Source organism: Rhopilema esculentum, chromosome 7 (assembly GCF_057945365.1).
Source record: "Rhopilema esculentum isolate cy_ngs chromosome 7, ASM5794536v1, whole genome shotgun sequence".
In the NCBI taxonomy this organism is placed as follows: Eukaryota; Metazoa; Cnidaria; class Scyphozoa; order Rhizostomeae; family Rhizostomatidae; genus Rhopilema; species Rhopilema esculentum.
The window spans coordinates 4,438,554-4,455,820 of record NC_142821.1 but is presented as its reverse complement, the minus strand read 5'-3'; the positions used below and the strand labels follow the sequence as shown (position 1 = coordinate 4,455,820).

The 17,267-nt window shown below is 35.0% G+C and overlaps 1 protein-coding gene across 1 annotated transcript; it reads left to right on the top strand.

Annotated features, from left to right (window-relative positions):
• The first annotated feature begins 1,423 nt into the window (after nt 1-1,423).
• Nucleotides 1,424-17,261, top strand: LOC135683950 (pre-mRNA-processing factor 19). Its single transcript, XM_065199360.2, has 23 exons — nt 1,424-1,517; nt 4,578-4,727; nt 5,497-5,573; nt 6,232-6,289; nt 7,087-7,170; nt 7,462-7,553; nt 7,927-7,950; nt 8,279-8,320; nt 8,654-8,695; nt 8,991-9,065; nt 9,343-9,418; nt 9,697-9,743; nt 10,298-10,360; nt 10,730-10,810; nt 11,185-11,227; nt 11,483-11,514; nt 11,732-11,804; nt 12,318-12,378; nt 13,135-13,230; nt 13,460-13,559; nt 14,651-14,712; nt 14,840-14,883; nt 16,888-17,261. Exons 1-23 carry the CDS (start codon nt 1,499-1,501, stop codon nt 16,986-16,988), a joined length of 1,542 nt encoding a protein of 513 aa, XP_065055432.1. The 5' UTR covers nt 1,424-1,498; the 3' UTR covers nt 16,989-17,261.
• Nucleotides 17,262-17,267: the final 6 nt, after the last annotated feature.

Genomic DNA, 17,267 nt, shown 5'->3' with positions numbered 1-17,267 from the left:
TTTATGAAACTCTAAAAACTAATTTAAAATATCTAGAACATGGATTTAGAAATCAGGAATTTCTATGGAAATGTTAATAAATTTCCTTTAGCATTGCGGTTTATCAAAGTCCAATGCTTTGGGAAAAATAAAACACAGGATATTCTCTGCTGACTTTCCGTTCTAGGGATGACCGGAAACTACACTCAAAATATCGACAACGTACGTAGCTTTAGGCCCAATGGAGATTTAAGAAAATATTCATAAGCTTTTTTTATAATTATGTACCATAGCTTTATCTGTTTTGCATTTGAAAGAGCGCGACATGAAGACGGTAAAGGTGATACAATATTTTAGGAACACCTTTAACATAAGAATTTTAATAGAAGAACAATTCTATTGAAAATACAAGGCAAAGTATCCTTGTAAAGTTGAAGCATTATTTTCAAATAATCTGATCGTTAAAATTTCCCAGAGTATTCATATCTTATTTCCATCCTCCGTGAGGTCAAGCAAGTCAATGGGTACCCTGGGTACCAGAGCCGCAAAAATTAAAAAATAATATCATTTTTTAATATTATTTTTTAATTTTTGTGGCTCTGGTACCCAGGGTAGTCAATGGGTTGCTTATGGATGTTTGGTAACTATTGGTGAACAGCCAGGAGATGCTGGGATACCATCCCTTCCCTGGGTTCCAGAGCGCCAAGAGCCAAGTGTATTGACGCAGGAGTGCTGAGAAAGAAAGAATGATGCATGAGAAAGAAACCTTCATATCGAAACATGTGCCTCTTCGGGGCTCGGCTATGTCAAGTGACTTTCTTCGTTCACATTTGTTTCTACATGATTTTGGCGCCCGTTTGATTGAAGAGTTGGATCGCCTTCGGCACCCTCTGATTCCTGGTCACTGGAGGGGCACGTGTCCCTCTTGCCCCCAGCCACCACACCACTGGAGGTTATGTCCACGGGCGAAATCCAAAGTGTAAGGGGCGTAATAAGGTATCTTTTGCATAGAATTGCCGTCGTGGTAACAAAATTTTCTTATCTTTCCGACAAGTCTTCTGTGAGAAGGGGCTGCAATTCTCTACCCCCAGACACTGTGCCCCTGCCAAGCGCAGAAATCTGCCTTAATTATCCAGAACTCTTCAATTTTACTTCCGTCTCCTACTCTTCACTGCCTTTCTTTTTTATGATAACTTATATTTGTTAGATTTTCTTCATTAAAAATCAGTTTTTTTCTTTATTCTATTGTAAGTCACGTCTAAAGAAGGTACATGGCTTTAAAGCTCTGTAGAGTTCTTTCAATGCACCTCATCCCCCACAGTAAAAGTATTTTATAAGATAGGTACACTTGACTGTCTTTTGATTTTAGCATTTCAATTTTTAATCAATATACTTTCTTCTGTTATATGTATCATTTTAAGTTAACTGCCAAGGAATGAAAAGAAATGAAAATTATCTCAATCTAGTCTGCCTCTTTTCCACAAACTCGAAATAGAGACCACCAAGCACGTTTGAGAAGATGGCGCTGATCTGTGCAAGTGAGTACACAAAACATCGTATATTTCAGTCATCAGTTTAAATAAATGAATACATTCCGGTTAAATTTATGAGCAAGATTAGAGCAGAAACGTTTTGGATAGAAATATGCACAATAAATGCGAGTTAAAGTGGCAAGGGAAATGAGAAAATGCGATTTAGGCCTGTGCCGGTTGTCTGTTTTTTATTCAGGACTTCATTGTCCTTCGGCTACATTCGCACAATGTGTTGATCTCTACCACATGAAGCTGTGCAAAATTTTCAGGAAAAAGTTGGATTCTTTAAATCTAGTTCCAAATAAAAGCCCATTGGTTTTTCAAGATTCGTCAGAATTTTCACAGCCTTTCTGTCTGCTTGTTTGTCATTTTTCTTTTGTTTCTAACGAACATTTTATCATTGCTCAGTGAAATCCAGGTGTCAAATATCAATTTATATTCTTATTTATTAAAGCTATTTTTCTGGATAATTATAAGGCTAGTTTTGCTTCATTTCAGTTTACCATTTGTGTGGGTAGATTATACAATTCGTGCTCAACTGTCTGTGCTTACTTGACGCCTCACTTAGACAACTTTTTTTAACATGAAATCAAACCAAATGGATTGTTAGCCTTGCATGAAATTGCTCAGATATGAAAAGGATAAATTTTTGGAATGCTTGGACAGAACGAAATGAAAGAAGAGCACATCGAAACTGTTCAGTAATTGTTTGATGAAAGATTAAAAAACAAAAAAAAGTCATGGGCAGTGAGGAGCAAGCATAATAAGTTTCAAACATGCCAACAGCCTACTCAAAAAGCACAATCTAAAACCTTAATCCTGCCACAAACCAATATTCAAAATTGGCTTCTAAAATGCATAAATTTACAAGGTTCCTATTGAGCTCTGCTTGAAATGACAGACAACTGTTATTGCATGCTTTCCTATACTGGAAGTTTTCTAGAAACATTTATTGCATGCCTCAGTGAAGCTCATCTCAAAAGTATGTTAAGGATGGTTCACACTTATTAGTGTTTGATTACTGTTTTAACACATTTATCTTGCACATTTGAGAGCATTTGCTAGTTTGAAGTTTGTCCACAAACTTTTGAAATGTTGCTTTCTTGTTTTTCCAAAGTTTCCAAATGCATTTTTCCATTAAGATGAGGTTAACTCAGCCTACTTATATTTCTTGTGTTATGATATACTGGCTTTGTATCATCTATGCCACTTGTTTTGGTCACAAAAGATGACTAAAAATGTGTTGATGAGACATTTAGTCGTTAAATTTATCGTTTTACATGAGCAATCAAACACTGGGGTGGCTGGATTTGCACAAGTGCTGAGGCATTTGCAAGTGATCGCTCACATCAAACAAAAAGGGCTGCTCAAAGAAGTCAAACACAGTCTTTGTCGTTTAATGCGTGCGATCGCACGCACACGCATTGGCACACGCATGGCACCAATAATGCGAGCGATTGATCGCACGCATGAGTTGTATATTTGACCGTCGTTTTTGACCTGAATAAAATTGTTTTCATCAACGAAACATTGGAAGTTTTGTTTTTCATAAGCTGAGCAACATTGGCTAATTCTTTTATTAGTGCCTATTTTGCTCTGTATCGTGGCTTATCGCTTTGCTTTGTTCTAATTCTCCCGGAAACATGGCGGTCGTCAGGTAGTGTCCAAAACTTTTACCTTCCCGTTTTCGCCATTCTCGGAGTCAATATCGATGAAATTGCTCATAAGAAAATTGGCTTTTTTATCATAGATGCGAAAGACAGGCGACGAATAGACCCGCAAAAAGAAAATCTTCCGACAATCAAGGTTAATACCAATCTAGTGATGTAGATAGGAGAATTCATAAAAGGGGCGAGAAATTTAGATTTTCCGACAAAAATGTTATAAGAGCTTTTATTTTTTCAAAATTTTGTACATAACTTCACCTAAGTAGCCCTGCCCCTTGACCCCCCCTTATCTACGCCACTGTATCGAACAATATTTCCCTATAGTTGTCCTGAAATGTCGAATGTTTTTGGAAAGAACACAGCAGAAACACTCAAGCTCTCTGCAAATTGCCCCAGGGCCTCAAGGTGAAGGGGGCCTTACAAAGTAATGAATTCTGTTTTGAAATAAAATTGATTAAAAGTAACAAAATTATGCCCATAAACAGTAAAACATTTGAAGCGAATAAACGAATTTAAGCTAGCTTAAAGGGCATGGTAGCAAAAAAGTCAGAGGACCTGGCTCAGTTTGTTACCAGCTCTTTATTATCATCACAGGGCCCTTTCAGCACATGGCTTGCAGAGCCAAGAACATCTTAGTCAGCTCCTTTGTATACTCAGATTTGCTTGCTCTTTTTTGAAGGAAAATATTGCTTGTGTTCTTAGTATCATCTGTATTGATCAAACTTCGAAACTTATAAAATTACACATCAATATTCTGTTCCCAAAAATTGATACAAAAATGGTTCAAAGAAGGAGTTTACTAATGGTATTCCACAAAATTCTGAATATTTTTGCGTGGTCAGTCACAAATGTAAAGCAAATGTACTTAAGATAGCCCTTAAATACCTCTTACTTCGTGCTGCTGGGCTCTTTGTTAAACAAAATGGGTTAAAAAGCCACAAAATCCTACTTTAATCCTTTGAACAGTTTGGAACAAAATCAAAATGTGGAATAAAATGAAAAGATAAGTTACTACTGCCCTTGACCTCTATGTTGATTTTGGTTATTAAAAGCAATTTGGCAAAAGCAGTTTGACTTGCAAGAACTATTTTCCATTCTCTAGATTTTTGTCCATTCTTTTTACCAACATTGATCTTCAACTGGACTTTTTGGAGTAACTGGTAGTGAGAAAGCTTAAAAACAGTGTGTAAAAATAAAATTTTGAAAAAAGCACTTCTTTATCTTGGATCAATTTTACTTTTGTAATTTGTGTGCCCATCTTCTATCACACATATTTGATTGCATGTGTAAATTTAACAAATATTGTTATTTCCAGCCTGCCTTAGGCAAAGGCAGTAGATAACAAACAGGCAGGTCATAGACCAAATAAATGAAGCTGTCTTTTACTTTTCTCTTTTAGTTAGTGGAGAAGTACCAGAGCAGCCAGTGCTGTCTCTTGTGTCAAAGCAAGTTTTTGAAAAGAGACTCATAGAAAAATATTTAGCTGAACATGGAACTGATCCAGTCACTGGAGATCCTTTATCAGATGATATGATAATCGAAATTAAATGTAAGTTTGCAGTGTTTAAGCTTATTTAAAAGCTGGACTTTTCCATTTGTGTATATCTTTGGTACCTGTTTTCAAAACAAAGCAAACATAATTTCTCCAATATTTTTATTGTCTTGTATTGTTTAGGGCAAGACCCATTTCTGTAACAATACTATACAAGAATTTTGGCAGTACCCTAGGAAGGTTAGAATTATTGGTAAGGGGTACCTTTGTTTGAGATTTGGAATAAAAGAGACCATTCCTTGAAAACAAAAGGCTTTTTATGATTTTTGAGGGAATCGGCAGCCAAAAAACCTAATGAAGCTACAACCCTGATTTTTATAAAACCAGGTCTGTGTGTTTAAAGTTTTAAGAGTGCCTTTCCTAACCCCTCTCCATGTTTACCCTTCCCTTACCACATTTTCTTCCATATGTTTTCAAAATACTTAGATTACAACTTTACTATATTGTTGTGATCCAGTCCAATTCGACATATGTTTAGCTTTTTAATGAAAACCAAAAGTTTTATTTTTTTAATTTAGTGTTTGCCTAAGAAACCAATCTAAAAATATTTTTAATTAAAAAGGCAAACTAGTATTATCATATATGCCCAGAGAAAACAACTGAAATTTTGCCTTTTTCGACAACTCTGAAAATATAAAGAATTTTTAAGAATACTTTAGTAAAATGATCTAATTCTGCATACTTGTTAGACTCTTTCAACTACTATTTTATTCCTAAATTTCATCATGATAAGCTTATTATTGAAAAATTATTGAATTTTTCATAGCTACCCCAGTAACAAAACCAAAACCACCATCAGCCACAAGTATACCTGCAATATTGAAAGCATTACAAGATGAATGGGTAAGCATATTCAAGTAAAGTAACATTCTTGCAGATTACAGGCAACTGGTCTTTTATTTAGTGCTCACACTTTGTGAAAACAGAAGAGTTTTTTACTTGCATTTCTGTGATTCATGATTAGTGCCAAAAGAAGGCAAGAGAAGATTCAATATATCAGGCCTCTTCGTAAGATTTTAGCAGGTGCTTCGCTGATCCATACCTCATAGCAAAATTTTCCATCTAGACCTCCAATTCATAACTTCTAGTTAATTGCATCAAAAAGTGACAGTGTGATTTTTAAGCTTTGTAGTACCAAAGGATTATATATTAAGCTATTGTCTATCAAGTTTTACATCAGACACCAAAAGTAGAAATTGTCCGACACTCTTCTGAGTATAAACCTTGGGTAATGACCAAAAGTAAGCTGAAATTTATACCCAGGTGTGTTCTGAAGAGTGACAGACAAAAAGTGAGAAGCAGTTCATGACACTGGCGCAGAATCATGTACCTCAAACTGAGAGGCATTTTAAATTAACAATTTTCTAGTAAGATTCAAAACATTGACAATGACATTTTTCAATCTGAAGATAGTATGATTTCATCTATCTTTGCAAACCAAACATGAAATTATTAATGAAAAAGTTAGTAATGAAGTTTCTTTGCATTTTGCAATCTCCAGGATTCAGTCATGCTTCACAGTTTCACCCTCAGGCAGCAGCTACAAACAGCACGACAAGGTAATAAATCATATTCTTTGGGATTTGATTCCTCCTCCAAGGGTCGAGAGGCAGAAGTTGATACCATGAAGCCAATGCCATTTCTGCTAAGAATAAATCACATAGTCAGAAATTCTGTGTACTCGAAAGCAACTTTGGTTGTTCTTCAAATAATTTATTTTGAGAAGACAATTGTCTCCAAATGTACACGACAAATTTGATCACATTTTGTGCTCTGAGTAATTCTGCTGACTATTTACAAAAGTACATAGATTTGCAAATTCAAGGGTAAAACAAGCTTCACGATGAAGGTAATTTTTCTGGGGCGGATTTTTGGACAGGATATTGATAACATGCAACTATCTTGAGCAGACGGCTCAGTGAAATAAAACCTATGGCAGGGTTGCTTATGCCCGGAACCATAATTACATTTTTAGTTTTGAAGCTTGTGAAATTTTGCTATTTTGATTTTTTTATATTCATGCCTAAAGACTTTTGTACAGCTTGCAGTATTCATGCAAGGATGAAGGGGAATGTCTGTCCGCTAGGCTCAACAAAAACTATACATTTGAACAAAAGAATGTGAATTTGTAAATTAACTGGGTAGGAAAGCCTTATCCTGTAATAACACCCTTCTCCTGCTACAATTTACCAAATATCCAGAACTCATATGTCTTCTACATTACAGTACCCTTGTTAATTTATGTATCATGAAAGCTAGCTCACAGAAAAACCTGCTCTTCCTATCTTTATGTGACAAGTTTGATCACACGATTGTTTTATCAGACTTTTATAATTGATGTGGTTTTGTGATATAGAACTTTCACATGCATTATACCAACATGATGCTGCTTGTCGTGTCATTGCTCGTTTAACAAAAGAAGCTACTGCTGCTCGTGAAGGTAGGTAGTTTCTCTTCTTTTGACTAGGTCTTTAGATGTATTTTTAATAAGTTATTTTGTCTCCTCTTCATATTTGGAATAAAACTTTCAAGATAAAAAAAATGCGAGTCCTATTCTTTCAAAATAAGGTTTCTTATGGAACAACTGCCTTACTATCTGTCTTTAGTCTTAAAGAAAAATTTGATTCTTTCATTAAATTCATGAATTGCTCGCTTAGCATTTATCACGATGTGAGGTTATTGCAGGTTGTTTTTTAAGTTATGTTGCATTTTCAATGTTCTTTTTGCTTAGCTCTGGCCACACTGAAACCCCAGGCTGGCATCTCCACTCTGCCTACACCAGCGCCTCAGGTCCCAGCAGCCGGACCAGTTGCACCTTCAAAGGTTTGATTCATCACAACTATCCAGCTATTTAGTCATAACTGTGTACTTACTGTTTACAGGCGCATCAAATGAATTGATAAATCGATTTCAAAATACACAAATCTCCTTTGAAAAGTATTCTTCATTTAGCACTATCAGTAATTCGTCCAATCAAATATATGCAATTGGTTTTGCCACTTGGCTTTTCCTTCTTGATTCCATCTTCTATTTAGAATATTCTTATCAGATATCCCGTTAGATATAAATTGTTTTATACGTTCATATCTACATCATTTTATCAGTTTGATGCTATCTCGATGTTAGCAAAATTAATGTCATTTCAACAATGCTTTTGTCATTTGAAAGATTTGAGAATGCCTTGTTTTTATTTCAGCCAGAGCCAATGGAAATTGCTCAAGTGAGTACCTCTTTTTTTGCGACTAGATATAAAAAGTATTTCAATTTTGATTTCTACATTACACAAATATCCCTGTTACCACGCGTTACCTTTTCTTGCTGTGAAGCAAATATATCCTTGAATCTGCTCTTAAAATGAATAAAGAGTCAAAGAATTTTTGCAACCTAGTTGAATATATAAAATGATACTTACCTGGTACTTAGTTACTGTAGTTTCGTTTCAGTCTAGCAGAGCAGTTTTTGATACATTTTTTTATGTTAGGTTTTGTAAACTTGTACAGGCGTAAAGCGAATAGCAACAATTTTACTGACAATTTTTTTATCCCTAGGAGGCTGAAGAAGCTGGAATGTCTGAAGAGGTCCTGCAAAAGGTAACATCTTTGCTTTCAAGAAAGTCAAATTTCAAAATCAGCATCATGGCAATGCCAAACTCATTGCACAGCGAAATCCCACGAAACCTTTCTGTCTTTTTTCCTCAGGTCATGAATTGTGTATTGCCTGGTCAGCCAATATTTGTCAAGCTCTGTTTCGTACCCAAACATATTTTCTTTCAGCGATTAACGTAATATTTTCAAATGCTAACTTGATTTTAATTCTATGTCAGTAAAAGATGAATATTTTATGATTTTGACGTTGTAATAGAATGTTGTGCTTAAAAATCATGAAGGATGTGTTCAATTTTGTTCCGCTGTGCTTTCTTTCAGCTCCAAGACAAGGCCACGTTGCTTACATCAGAGAGAAGAAAGGTATGTTTATATCCAACCAATCAATGTAATTTTGAATGGTGTCTTTTGACTAAAGGTTGCTTGAAGAAATCTTTCCTCTTCCATACTTAAAATAGATTTAGTATTCTAACTTTTTTGATTTTATGTATTTTCTCAATCGAGCCTTGTCTGCCTATCTAGCTTAGTTTGAAAATTGAAGAATAGATCGGTTACAAACATATCTTGTATAGGCCGTTGTTTAGGAAATGCTTATACCTGACATTCGTCGCCAAATCTACGCAATATTTCATTCATTGTTTATTTCTTCTAATTCCAGAGAGGAAAGAAGCCTCCAGAAGATCTTTGTCCTGTAGAATCAATCAAAGCATTCTCTCAAGTTTCTTCTCATCCTGTAAGTTCTGTGAAATTTAACGCATTTAGTGAAGCATGTAAGCAGGCCATCTTTTTTTACCAAATTAAACAATCTTTGTTGCAGAAGAATCTAGCCTGAGACAACACCAAGAAATAAGATTTAGGATGGTTAAGTTAGGCCTTTTGAAGCATGTTATCTCCACACGCTTTAAGCATGTCGCAGAATGTGCAACAGAGTGTGTTTTTTGTACCAAAATAACCCTTGATGTATTTGCAATAATTACTTCATTAGACATTAAGCTCCCATTCATTTATAGGGCCTTCACAGTGCAAGTGTTCCTGGTATTCTCGCTTTGGATTTACAAGATTCAGACCCATCAAAAGCTATCACTGGTATGTTTCCAAAGCTTTCAAAAAAATTTTTTATTTAGGCAAGGTACAAATTCAACTTCCCAACTTATGCAGTGATATACAGCAGCTGACAAGCAGCATTATCCAAAATCCAACATTTTGTCTCCCTTCTTTGCTTTTTCCTTGTTTGTTTGTTTTGAGCATAATACAGATTGAATCTTGGTTTTGCTTCACCACACTTTAAGATTATTGGAGATTGCTTATATTTCGCACTCCCATTTCTGCTTTCGTATTGTGAGGTTATGCCTTTTTGTTTGTAGGTGGTGTGGACAAGAATGCTGTTGTCTTTCAAAGAGACACTGAACAGGTATGCTATCAAAAAATGTTTGATACATCTCTTTCACTTCAGTATTAGTTAAGAATATTTTCTGGCCAATTAAAAACCGTCATTCAAAGAAGAATAAACAAGGCAATGGATGAAAAGCTGTTTAATGGAACTGATATAAGCTCTTTTGGTAAGGGGAATTGTAGATTTAACTAACTGTGGTCAGTTGAAGGACATTCTAACGAATCAAATTAAGTCATTCGAATTTTATTTGTGAAAGAAACATTTATTTTATCATCTTATTAAGATGTAACCTGCTTTAGAGTGAAAGATGAGAATGACCTCTCCTTGGCAAGTGAAGATTTGGTTTGTTGGCATGTGACATTGTGCAAATTGGTTGAATAACCTGCCAATCAACCGCCTTTACTTATTCTGTTTTACTTAATCTGCTGATTTAAATACACAGGTTGATTTTACCAATAGGACTGCACGGCCAAATGGACTGCAGGCTTTATGTGTAATGGCATAGGAATGCAATGAATTGTGACTGATTCATCATTTTTCATCTTAAAAACATCGTTCACTTAATATTCAAGGTCGCTGCTGTTCTCAAAGGGCATACAAAGAAAGTCACTGGTGTCATATATCATCCACACCAGGTAAGTGTTGTCCAAAAATTTAATCTGTTTTTTTTTATTGGCAAGGAAGATATATTCAAAATTTCGCAGGTTTCATGAAGCTTTATTGAAGTTGCCCAACATTTTTCTTGTATGTGTATATCGTTATGTGTTTATGTTTAAGGTTGTTAATATTGATCAAAGAAAAAATACTGCCCTCCTCCATTGCACCTCAATGGACCCTATAATTTGGAATAAACCCCACAGAAGGTAGAAATGAGGTCAAAAATCCTTTGCAGGATTTCTCGTGGCATAAGGAATTTCTTTTTCAATGTGTTTGAATGTATTTCTTTAAACCAAATTTAATGTAGTTAAATCATTATATCATTTATTAATTATTATCGTTGCCAGGAAATTGCTGTTACTGCCTCTGCTGACAGTACCATTCGAGTTTGGAACATTTCTTCAGCATCCTGTGCCCATACAATCAAGGTAACGTATTTTCCTACACTAAGATATTTGATTAGTCTGCTATTTTCATGCTACAATTTCTATTGACTTCAAGTAGCATTCATTATTTCTGGACAAACTTGGGCTGTTGGTCTATACCAGTCCCCTATGATGCATACAAAATACTGAACAGTAAACCGAACAGTTAACCGAACACAGGAATTCGTTTTCTGATATCTATATATGCATTGTATCGTTTATAACAATATTCATATTTTCTAGTTCTTAGAGGGTAGTGTCCATTGTATCATTTAATTATAATAATTCATGCCTAATACCTTTTTCTAATTTGAGCATAAAATGGCTTTGTTGATGCCTTCCACAACGTAAATTATATGCCCCTTTTTTCATTATAGGCCCACTCTTCAGCCATTACTGGTATCAGTTTGCACGCAACAGGTATTGTCATGATTTTGTTGTCATTATGAAGCACACTGACAATGACTATCCTACCCTCCATAACTATTCTTTCTATATTTGCCATTTTCTTTTATCCTAGGTTTGCACGATGAGCGGTTAGGTTTTTTGTTCACGTTGTCAGATTTTCAGTCTTTCCATGAATATTCCTAAGATCGGTTTAGTGTTTTGTCATTTTCCATTTGATGATTATAATAAATATTTGTCATTTTCATTTTATTTTTTTTATATTGTTAGGTGACTATGTTCTAACGTCGTCTTCTGATGAGGTGAGTGTTTTACACATGAAACATATTCTAATTCTAAACCAAAATTTAGATAAAGTTCCACCATGGTCCCAATTACATTTTAATATAGTCTTTTATTTTAAAAGACAGTCAAATAGATGAAAAGAAGATTTTAACGAAAGTATATATTTCTTTGTTTGTATAAATTTTTTTATTTTCCTTGCCAAATGTTTGTTGCTATATGCTTTTTCCATTCTAGCACTGGGCATTCTCAGACATTGTAACTGGACGGGTTCTTTGTAAAAGCATTTCAGATGCAAATGCAAGCCATGGTGAGTTTCTAATAGTGTTTTGCAGTAAATATTTTTCATTCTTAATATGTCTTACATCAACTTTGATTTGCTTAATGTGTTATTTTTCTAAGAGGAGATAAACATTTATCCATATACCAGCCTGACAGGACTCGTAAGGTAAATCTTAATGACAGACTTGTTTAAGATAATATAATTGCTGGAGAATGCAAAGTCTTCAAATATATACCAAAGTTTCCCTCGCTTTGCATTTCCTGCTTGGCTTAATGTAATGTCTTGACATTTTTTGCCTACGGACGCTTTTTGTTTGCAGCTAGTTTTAACTGTGGCAATACAATAAAGTGGCACCAAGTCACAATAAATGATTTACAATATTTACACAGTAAGTTATTGCAAAATGACCTATTATATAAGGGTTGTGATGGAATCGTGAACAATGAGAGAACTCATACTCTTCGTGTATTATCAACATAATTTTTCACAAATTCGAAATATTCTCCTTCGTGTACAGATGGTTGTAATTTTTTTCTCAAGGACTAACTTGTGCTCAGTTTCACCCCGATGGTCTCATCTTCGGCACTGGAACTACAGACAGGTACTTTTTTGCCAAGAATTTGTTCTGTCTCCAATTTGGTCTATTACTCTACCCCAAAAGTTATTGAAGAAAGTATTTATCAGTGGAGGGTGGCAGCGAAAATAAACAGTTATTAGTTCTCCCCGAATAAATCTGGTGAATGTGGTAAGGTAAGGTAATTTTCAGGATAAGAACACTAATTTCCTTATAGACAGGGGGCAAAAAAGGGCACAGTGGCGATGCCATAAAATTAATTACTGGATACAGGTAGGGTCATTGGCACCGAATGTTCCCCTTGGCTTCTGGATTGAAAATAGTGTAATTTCTGGAGAATAGATTTAGTGACAGCTTTGAACGCTGGCAAAGAAAGAACATTATAGCTACTTGATATCTTTTATTTTGCTTCTTCAAATATGATCCGCTTTATCGTAGAAACTTTTAAAATGAAATGTGTATAATGCACCATAGACCCGCTTCAGAAGCTACAAGTAGAGACCCTTGCACATATAAATCTGAGGTTTCACACTAACTGTTCAACGTAGCAGGTCTCCTGCCTACGATATTTCAGATTATCAACAGTTGCTTTTTAATAATGTAAAGGAATTCTTTGATATTTTCTATGGTTATTAAAGCATCTTTTGTGCACCGATGATCCGAGGGCAAGATATTTGAATAAACACTAACTTTGAATTTTATTTACTTTAAAAATGGCAGGCACTTTATTTCAATGTAGCATATAACTACAAAACTTGGCAATTTCTTCTTTTTCTTTCACAGTGTGATCAAGATCTGGGATTTGAAAGAGAAGGCCAATGTTGCTAATTTCCCAGGACACTCCGGCCCCATTTCATGCATTTCCTTCTCTGAAAATGGGTGCGTTTTTCCTATCTGTTTATTACACTTTTGCATCCCTGCCAATTATTGCCTTTGTGATGACAATCGTGTGTTGAAAGCTCTCGCATGATCAGTTTTGGACAAGTTAAATTTGTTTGAGAAGTTATTGCCATTATTATGATCCGAAAACCCAGTGCTTTGCAGAAACGTTACGCGTTTTATTGTTTTGTTTGTTCTCCAGCTAATCCAAACAAGCTTGATTTTTCAGTTATTACTTAGCAACTGCTGCTGATGATTCAGTTGTTAAACTTTGGGATTTAAGAAAGCTGAAGAATTTCAAGACGATTACTTTGGAAGAGAGGGATGAGGTAATCAAGCTCATAAAATCAACCATTCTTCCTTTTCATTAAAACGTTCATTACTAGATGTTAGATGTTGCATATTGACATTTTTGACGTCAGATAATATATTTGACTCCTAGTATAAACGAGGGTACCCAATAGTTCTCCAAGTTTCCGAATTCCCGCCACACTTTTAGCCTGATTTCCGATTCCTTACCATAAATTCCCGAATCCTGGTGTTATCAACTCCCGAATCCCTTTGTATCGATTCCCAAATCCTGCTGACAAAAATTTGCCTGTTACCGATTCCCGACTCCAAACAATGATGATTTTCGCTTCCCCGAAAGACAGATGAAGTCATTACACAATCTTTCCTTCTTTTCTTTCGATGAAATCGTCCCGGCAGCTACATAACTTGCATGCTAACAACGGGATTCAAGTTTGTATTTGCAGAACAGCAAAACCAGTAATGCCATTAATCAAGGCGACTTCAAAGCTAATGGGATTATGCCAGTTTTTAATAAATATTACAAAGTATAGTCAGAAAAAAAAGAATAAGGAAATAAGGACAAAAATTCATTTTATATAAGAGCAAGAAGATTAACCAAAAAAGAATAGGACGTAATATTAAAAGTTTAGAAATTGGAAAAAAATTTCTTCTTTACAGAGTATGGGGCAATTAGTTCCAGGCTAATTCCAGGCTAAGGAAATATATTCTAAAACTTTTCATCCAAATATATGTTGAATTTACATTGCGATTTGGCATCCTTGTTATCTTGACTTGTTTCATGGAATTCATTTGGTTTAGTTTTTAACTCTATAACTATTTGATGAGGTGAAATTTTGTATTGTTTCGAATTTAATTCTATTTAGATTGTTTAGACTTGTATGGTTAATTATTATCAAATGAAATTGAAGCTTGAAGTTTCAATGTTGGATTTCACGACAATTTTAACACAACAGAATAACCTGATAGACAAAACAGAAAATCAACCTCGTATTAACTGTCAATAATTTAATGCTGTGCTATTATATCCAGTCATTGTGGCGATAAAACTTTGAAATTGATTTGTTCGAATTCGAAATTGGTTAACCTTTTGTTTCTTGTCATTTTGCAGATAAAGTCTCTTTGCTTTGACAAGAGCGGACAATACATGGCTGTTGCAGGCACAAACATACAGTAAGATTTGACTTCCCTGATTGGAATTAAACTACGTTTTTTTAAAATGCCATTTATGCGTGTGCTCGTACCATATGGTGGCTGACATAAACTGTTTAATAACATTTTGTTCTCTTAATCTTTGCAGAGTTTACTTGGTGAAACAATGGGATCTTCTTACTACGTTGACAGGTGAGGCCTATTTTTAGTTGCCGTCTTAATCATTATTAGTAAAAACTGAGTAAGCGCTTTTAAGGTTGTCAAACAGCTCTCCAAACGATTTATCTTTCATGTACTGAGGTCAACATTCTAAGCTGCTGTAGAATAAATGTATTCATCGTGTAGCGTGGCTACTATCTCAAAATTTTCATCAGAACTGGCACATTATGAAATTTCGAGAAATGGTTCTTCATACTCGGATATCTGTCAATGAATTATAGAAATGGCTTTGAAAAAGTAAACATTTTGAAGCAAACTAAGCTTCTCGTCTGACCCTCTAAAGAGTATACAACGTCAGAACATAGATCGAAAACTCTATGCCAGGAAATATATATAGCCAGTTGTGGATCGAAATAGGCCAATCAGAAACGCAGGCACGTGACTGTTGAGGTTGCCCAATCAGTGCTGCTTGCTAATTGAGTGTTATCAATGGAGTCTTAAGGAAAAACAAACTCCTTCTGTCTACACAAATGCGGCTTTTTCATGTCAATATAAATAGATTCTAAAACTGCTAGATGAAACGACGATCTGGCTTCACTAATAATCTGAAACATGTCACCATTATAGTCTTTTGTAATATCCTGCCCGATAGCAGAATTGCATGTTTTAGTTGTTTTTTTATCTGCAAGGCCAAGGAGGCTGTCTCTTTGAGGGGCATGCTGTTTTATTCTATCCCTCAATCTTTTGGTTGTGCCCAACATAGTCAAAATCGCACTGGCACATCAACTCGTAGATAATGGAACTCTTTGGGGGTAGGAGCGCAATCTTTTTGTATGGATGGAAGGCTTTTGTTATACTTTGCTTAACAATACAGTACATTGATTAGCACTTATATACGTTAAAATACTATACCTATATACATAACTATACTTATATACTTAACAATACTTCTTTACTTTAATACTACCCCTCGAAAATTACATAAATAACGTGTGTATGAAACAGACGTAACTATAAGCCTTTGGTACCGCGGAATTTGAAAGTACGATGGAAAAGTGGACACATCGGATAATAAATTACTTTTTATTGGGCTATAGTTCATCATTTACTCAAGAATCAAGAGTGCACTAAAACAAAGGATGCCAACTTGTTTAAGCATAAAGAGATCGTTTCTCTCTGGAACTCTTCAGCTAGGTTTAATGTTAGCAGTCACCGATTGGTCAAAAAAAGATCAATCAAATGGGCAACTCTTCCCCTCAAGTTACTTTCAAAATGCATCTGGATATAAATTTTCTCAAAGGTTACCTTCAGTCAGCATCCGATGCTAATACACTGAGGAGTCAGGCTTAAAACACTTTGTCATGTTGCCGCTTTTTAGAGCTATCTTCAAGCATAACTATAAAAACTAGGAAACAGAAAACTACAACTTTTAATGGAAGACTATTTCACAGATTTTGTTGCCAAATTGTTTATAGGAAACCTAATGTTTTTTGAGTATTCTTTAGTGTAAATCCTAGTTTTGATCACTTAAAGGTAATGTGTCCAGCTAAAGCAAGCGACTCTGCGGGGGTTTCTGGAAACATGTGATTTTTCATGTCATCGCCCCAGCCATTACAGTCGTTTTGTTTATCTATACTGCTGGGAGGTTAGCTTTTCATGTGAGCAGTTTTGCATTGCAAGAATACTAACCAATTGGAAACCGTTATTTTGATGTTACTTGACATGTTGGGTATAAGCAGTCCTTTTATATGGACACATTACCTTTAAGTGACAGCTTTGCTTTCATTAATCTCTTTTTTGTGCCCTCACTTCCATTGTGTTTTGAAAAATCTCGTTTCATATGCGTTTCTTTTATGAATGCTTTCAGAAAACGAATATCTTCCTCAAAAACGTTAGCCAAGACTGAATTTGAAACAATCAATTCTCTATCTTATCAATTTTGATAGTCCTTAACTAAACATTTTTAAGTCACTTGTGATATAGTTTATATGGATATGGTAATTTTCTGAGAAATTTAACCTTTCTTTATGTCAATAGATCATACTGCAGTCGTTACTAGTGTCAAGTTTGGAAGAAATGCAGACTTTTTGGCATCAGCAGGTATGGATCGAAATTTGAGGTATTTTGCAAGACGTTAGAAAGAAGTATGCAAAAAGATTTTCAAAGCTTACATTCCCATTACCTTAAGAATATTTTATGGGTGAATGCCAACAGCTCTCAGCCAGCAAGATAGAGAGACTCTCAAAAACAGTTTTTTATTTCAACTTGTATTTTGAGCAAATCATTAGCTTTGTCAGTACACTGTACCGCTATTCCTATACTTATTATGTAGCACATCTTGCCTAGTTTCGTATTTTGTTCAACTTGTAGTATTGTTTGTTCAGTACATATGTGCAGTAGTTTCTTATCAATTTTGT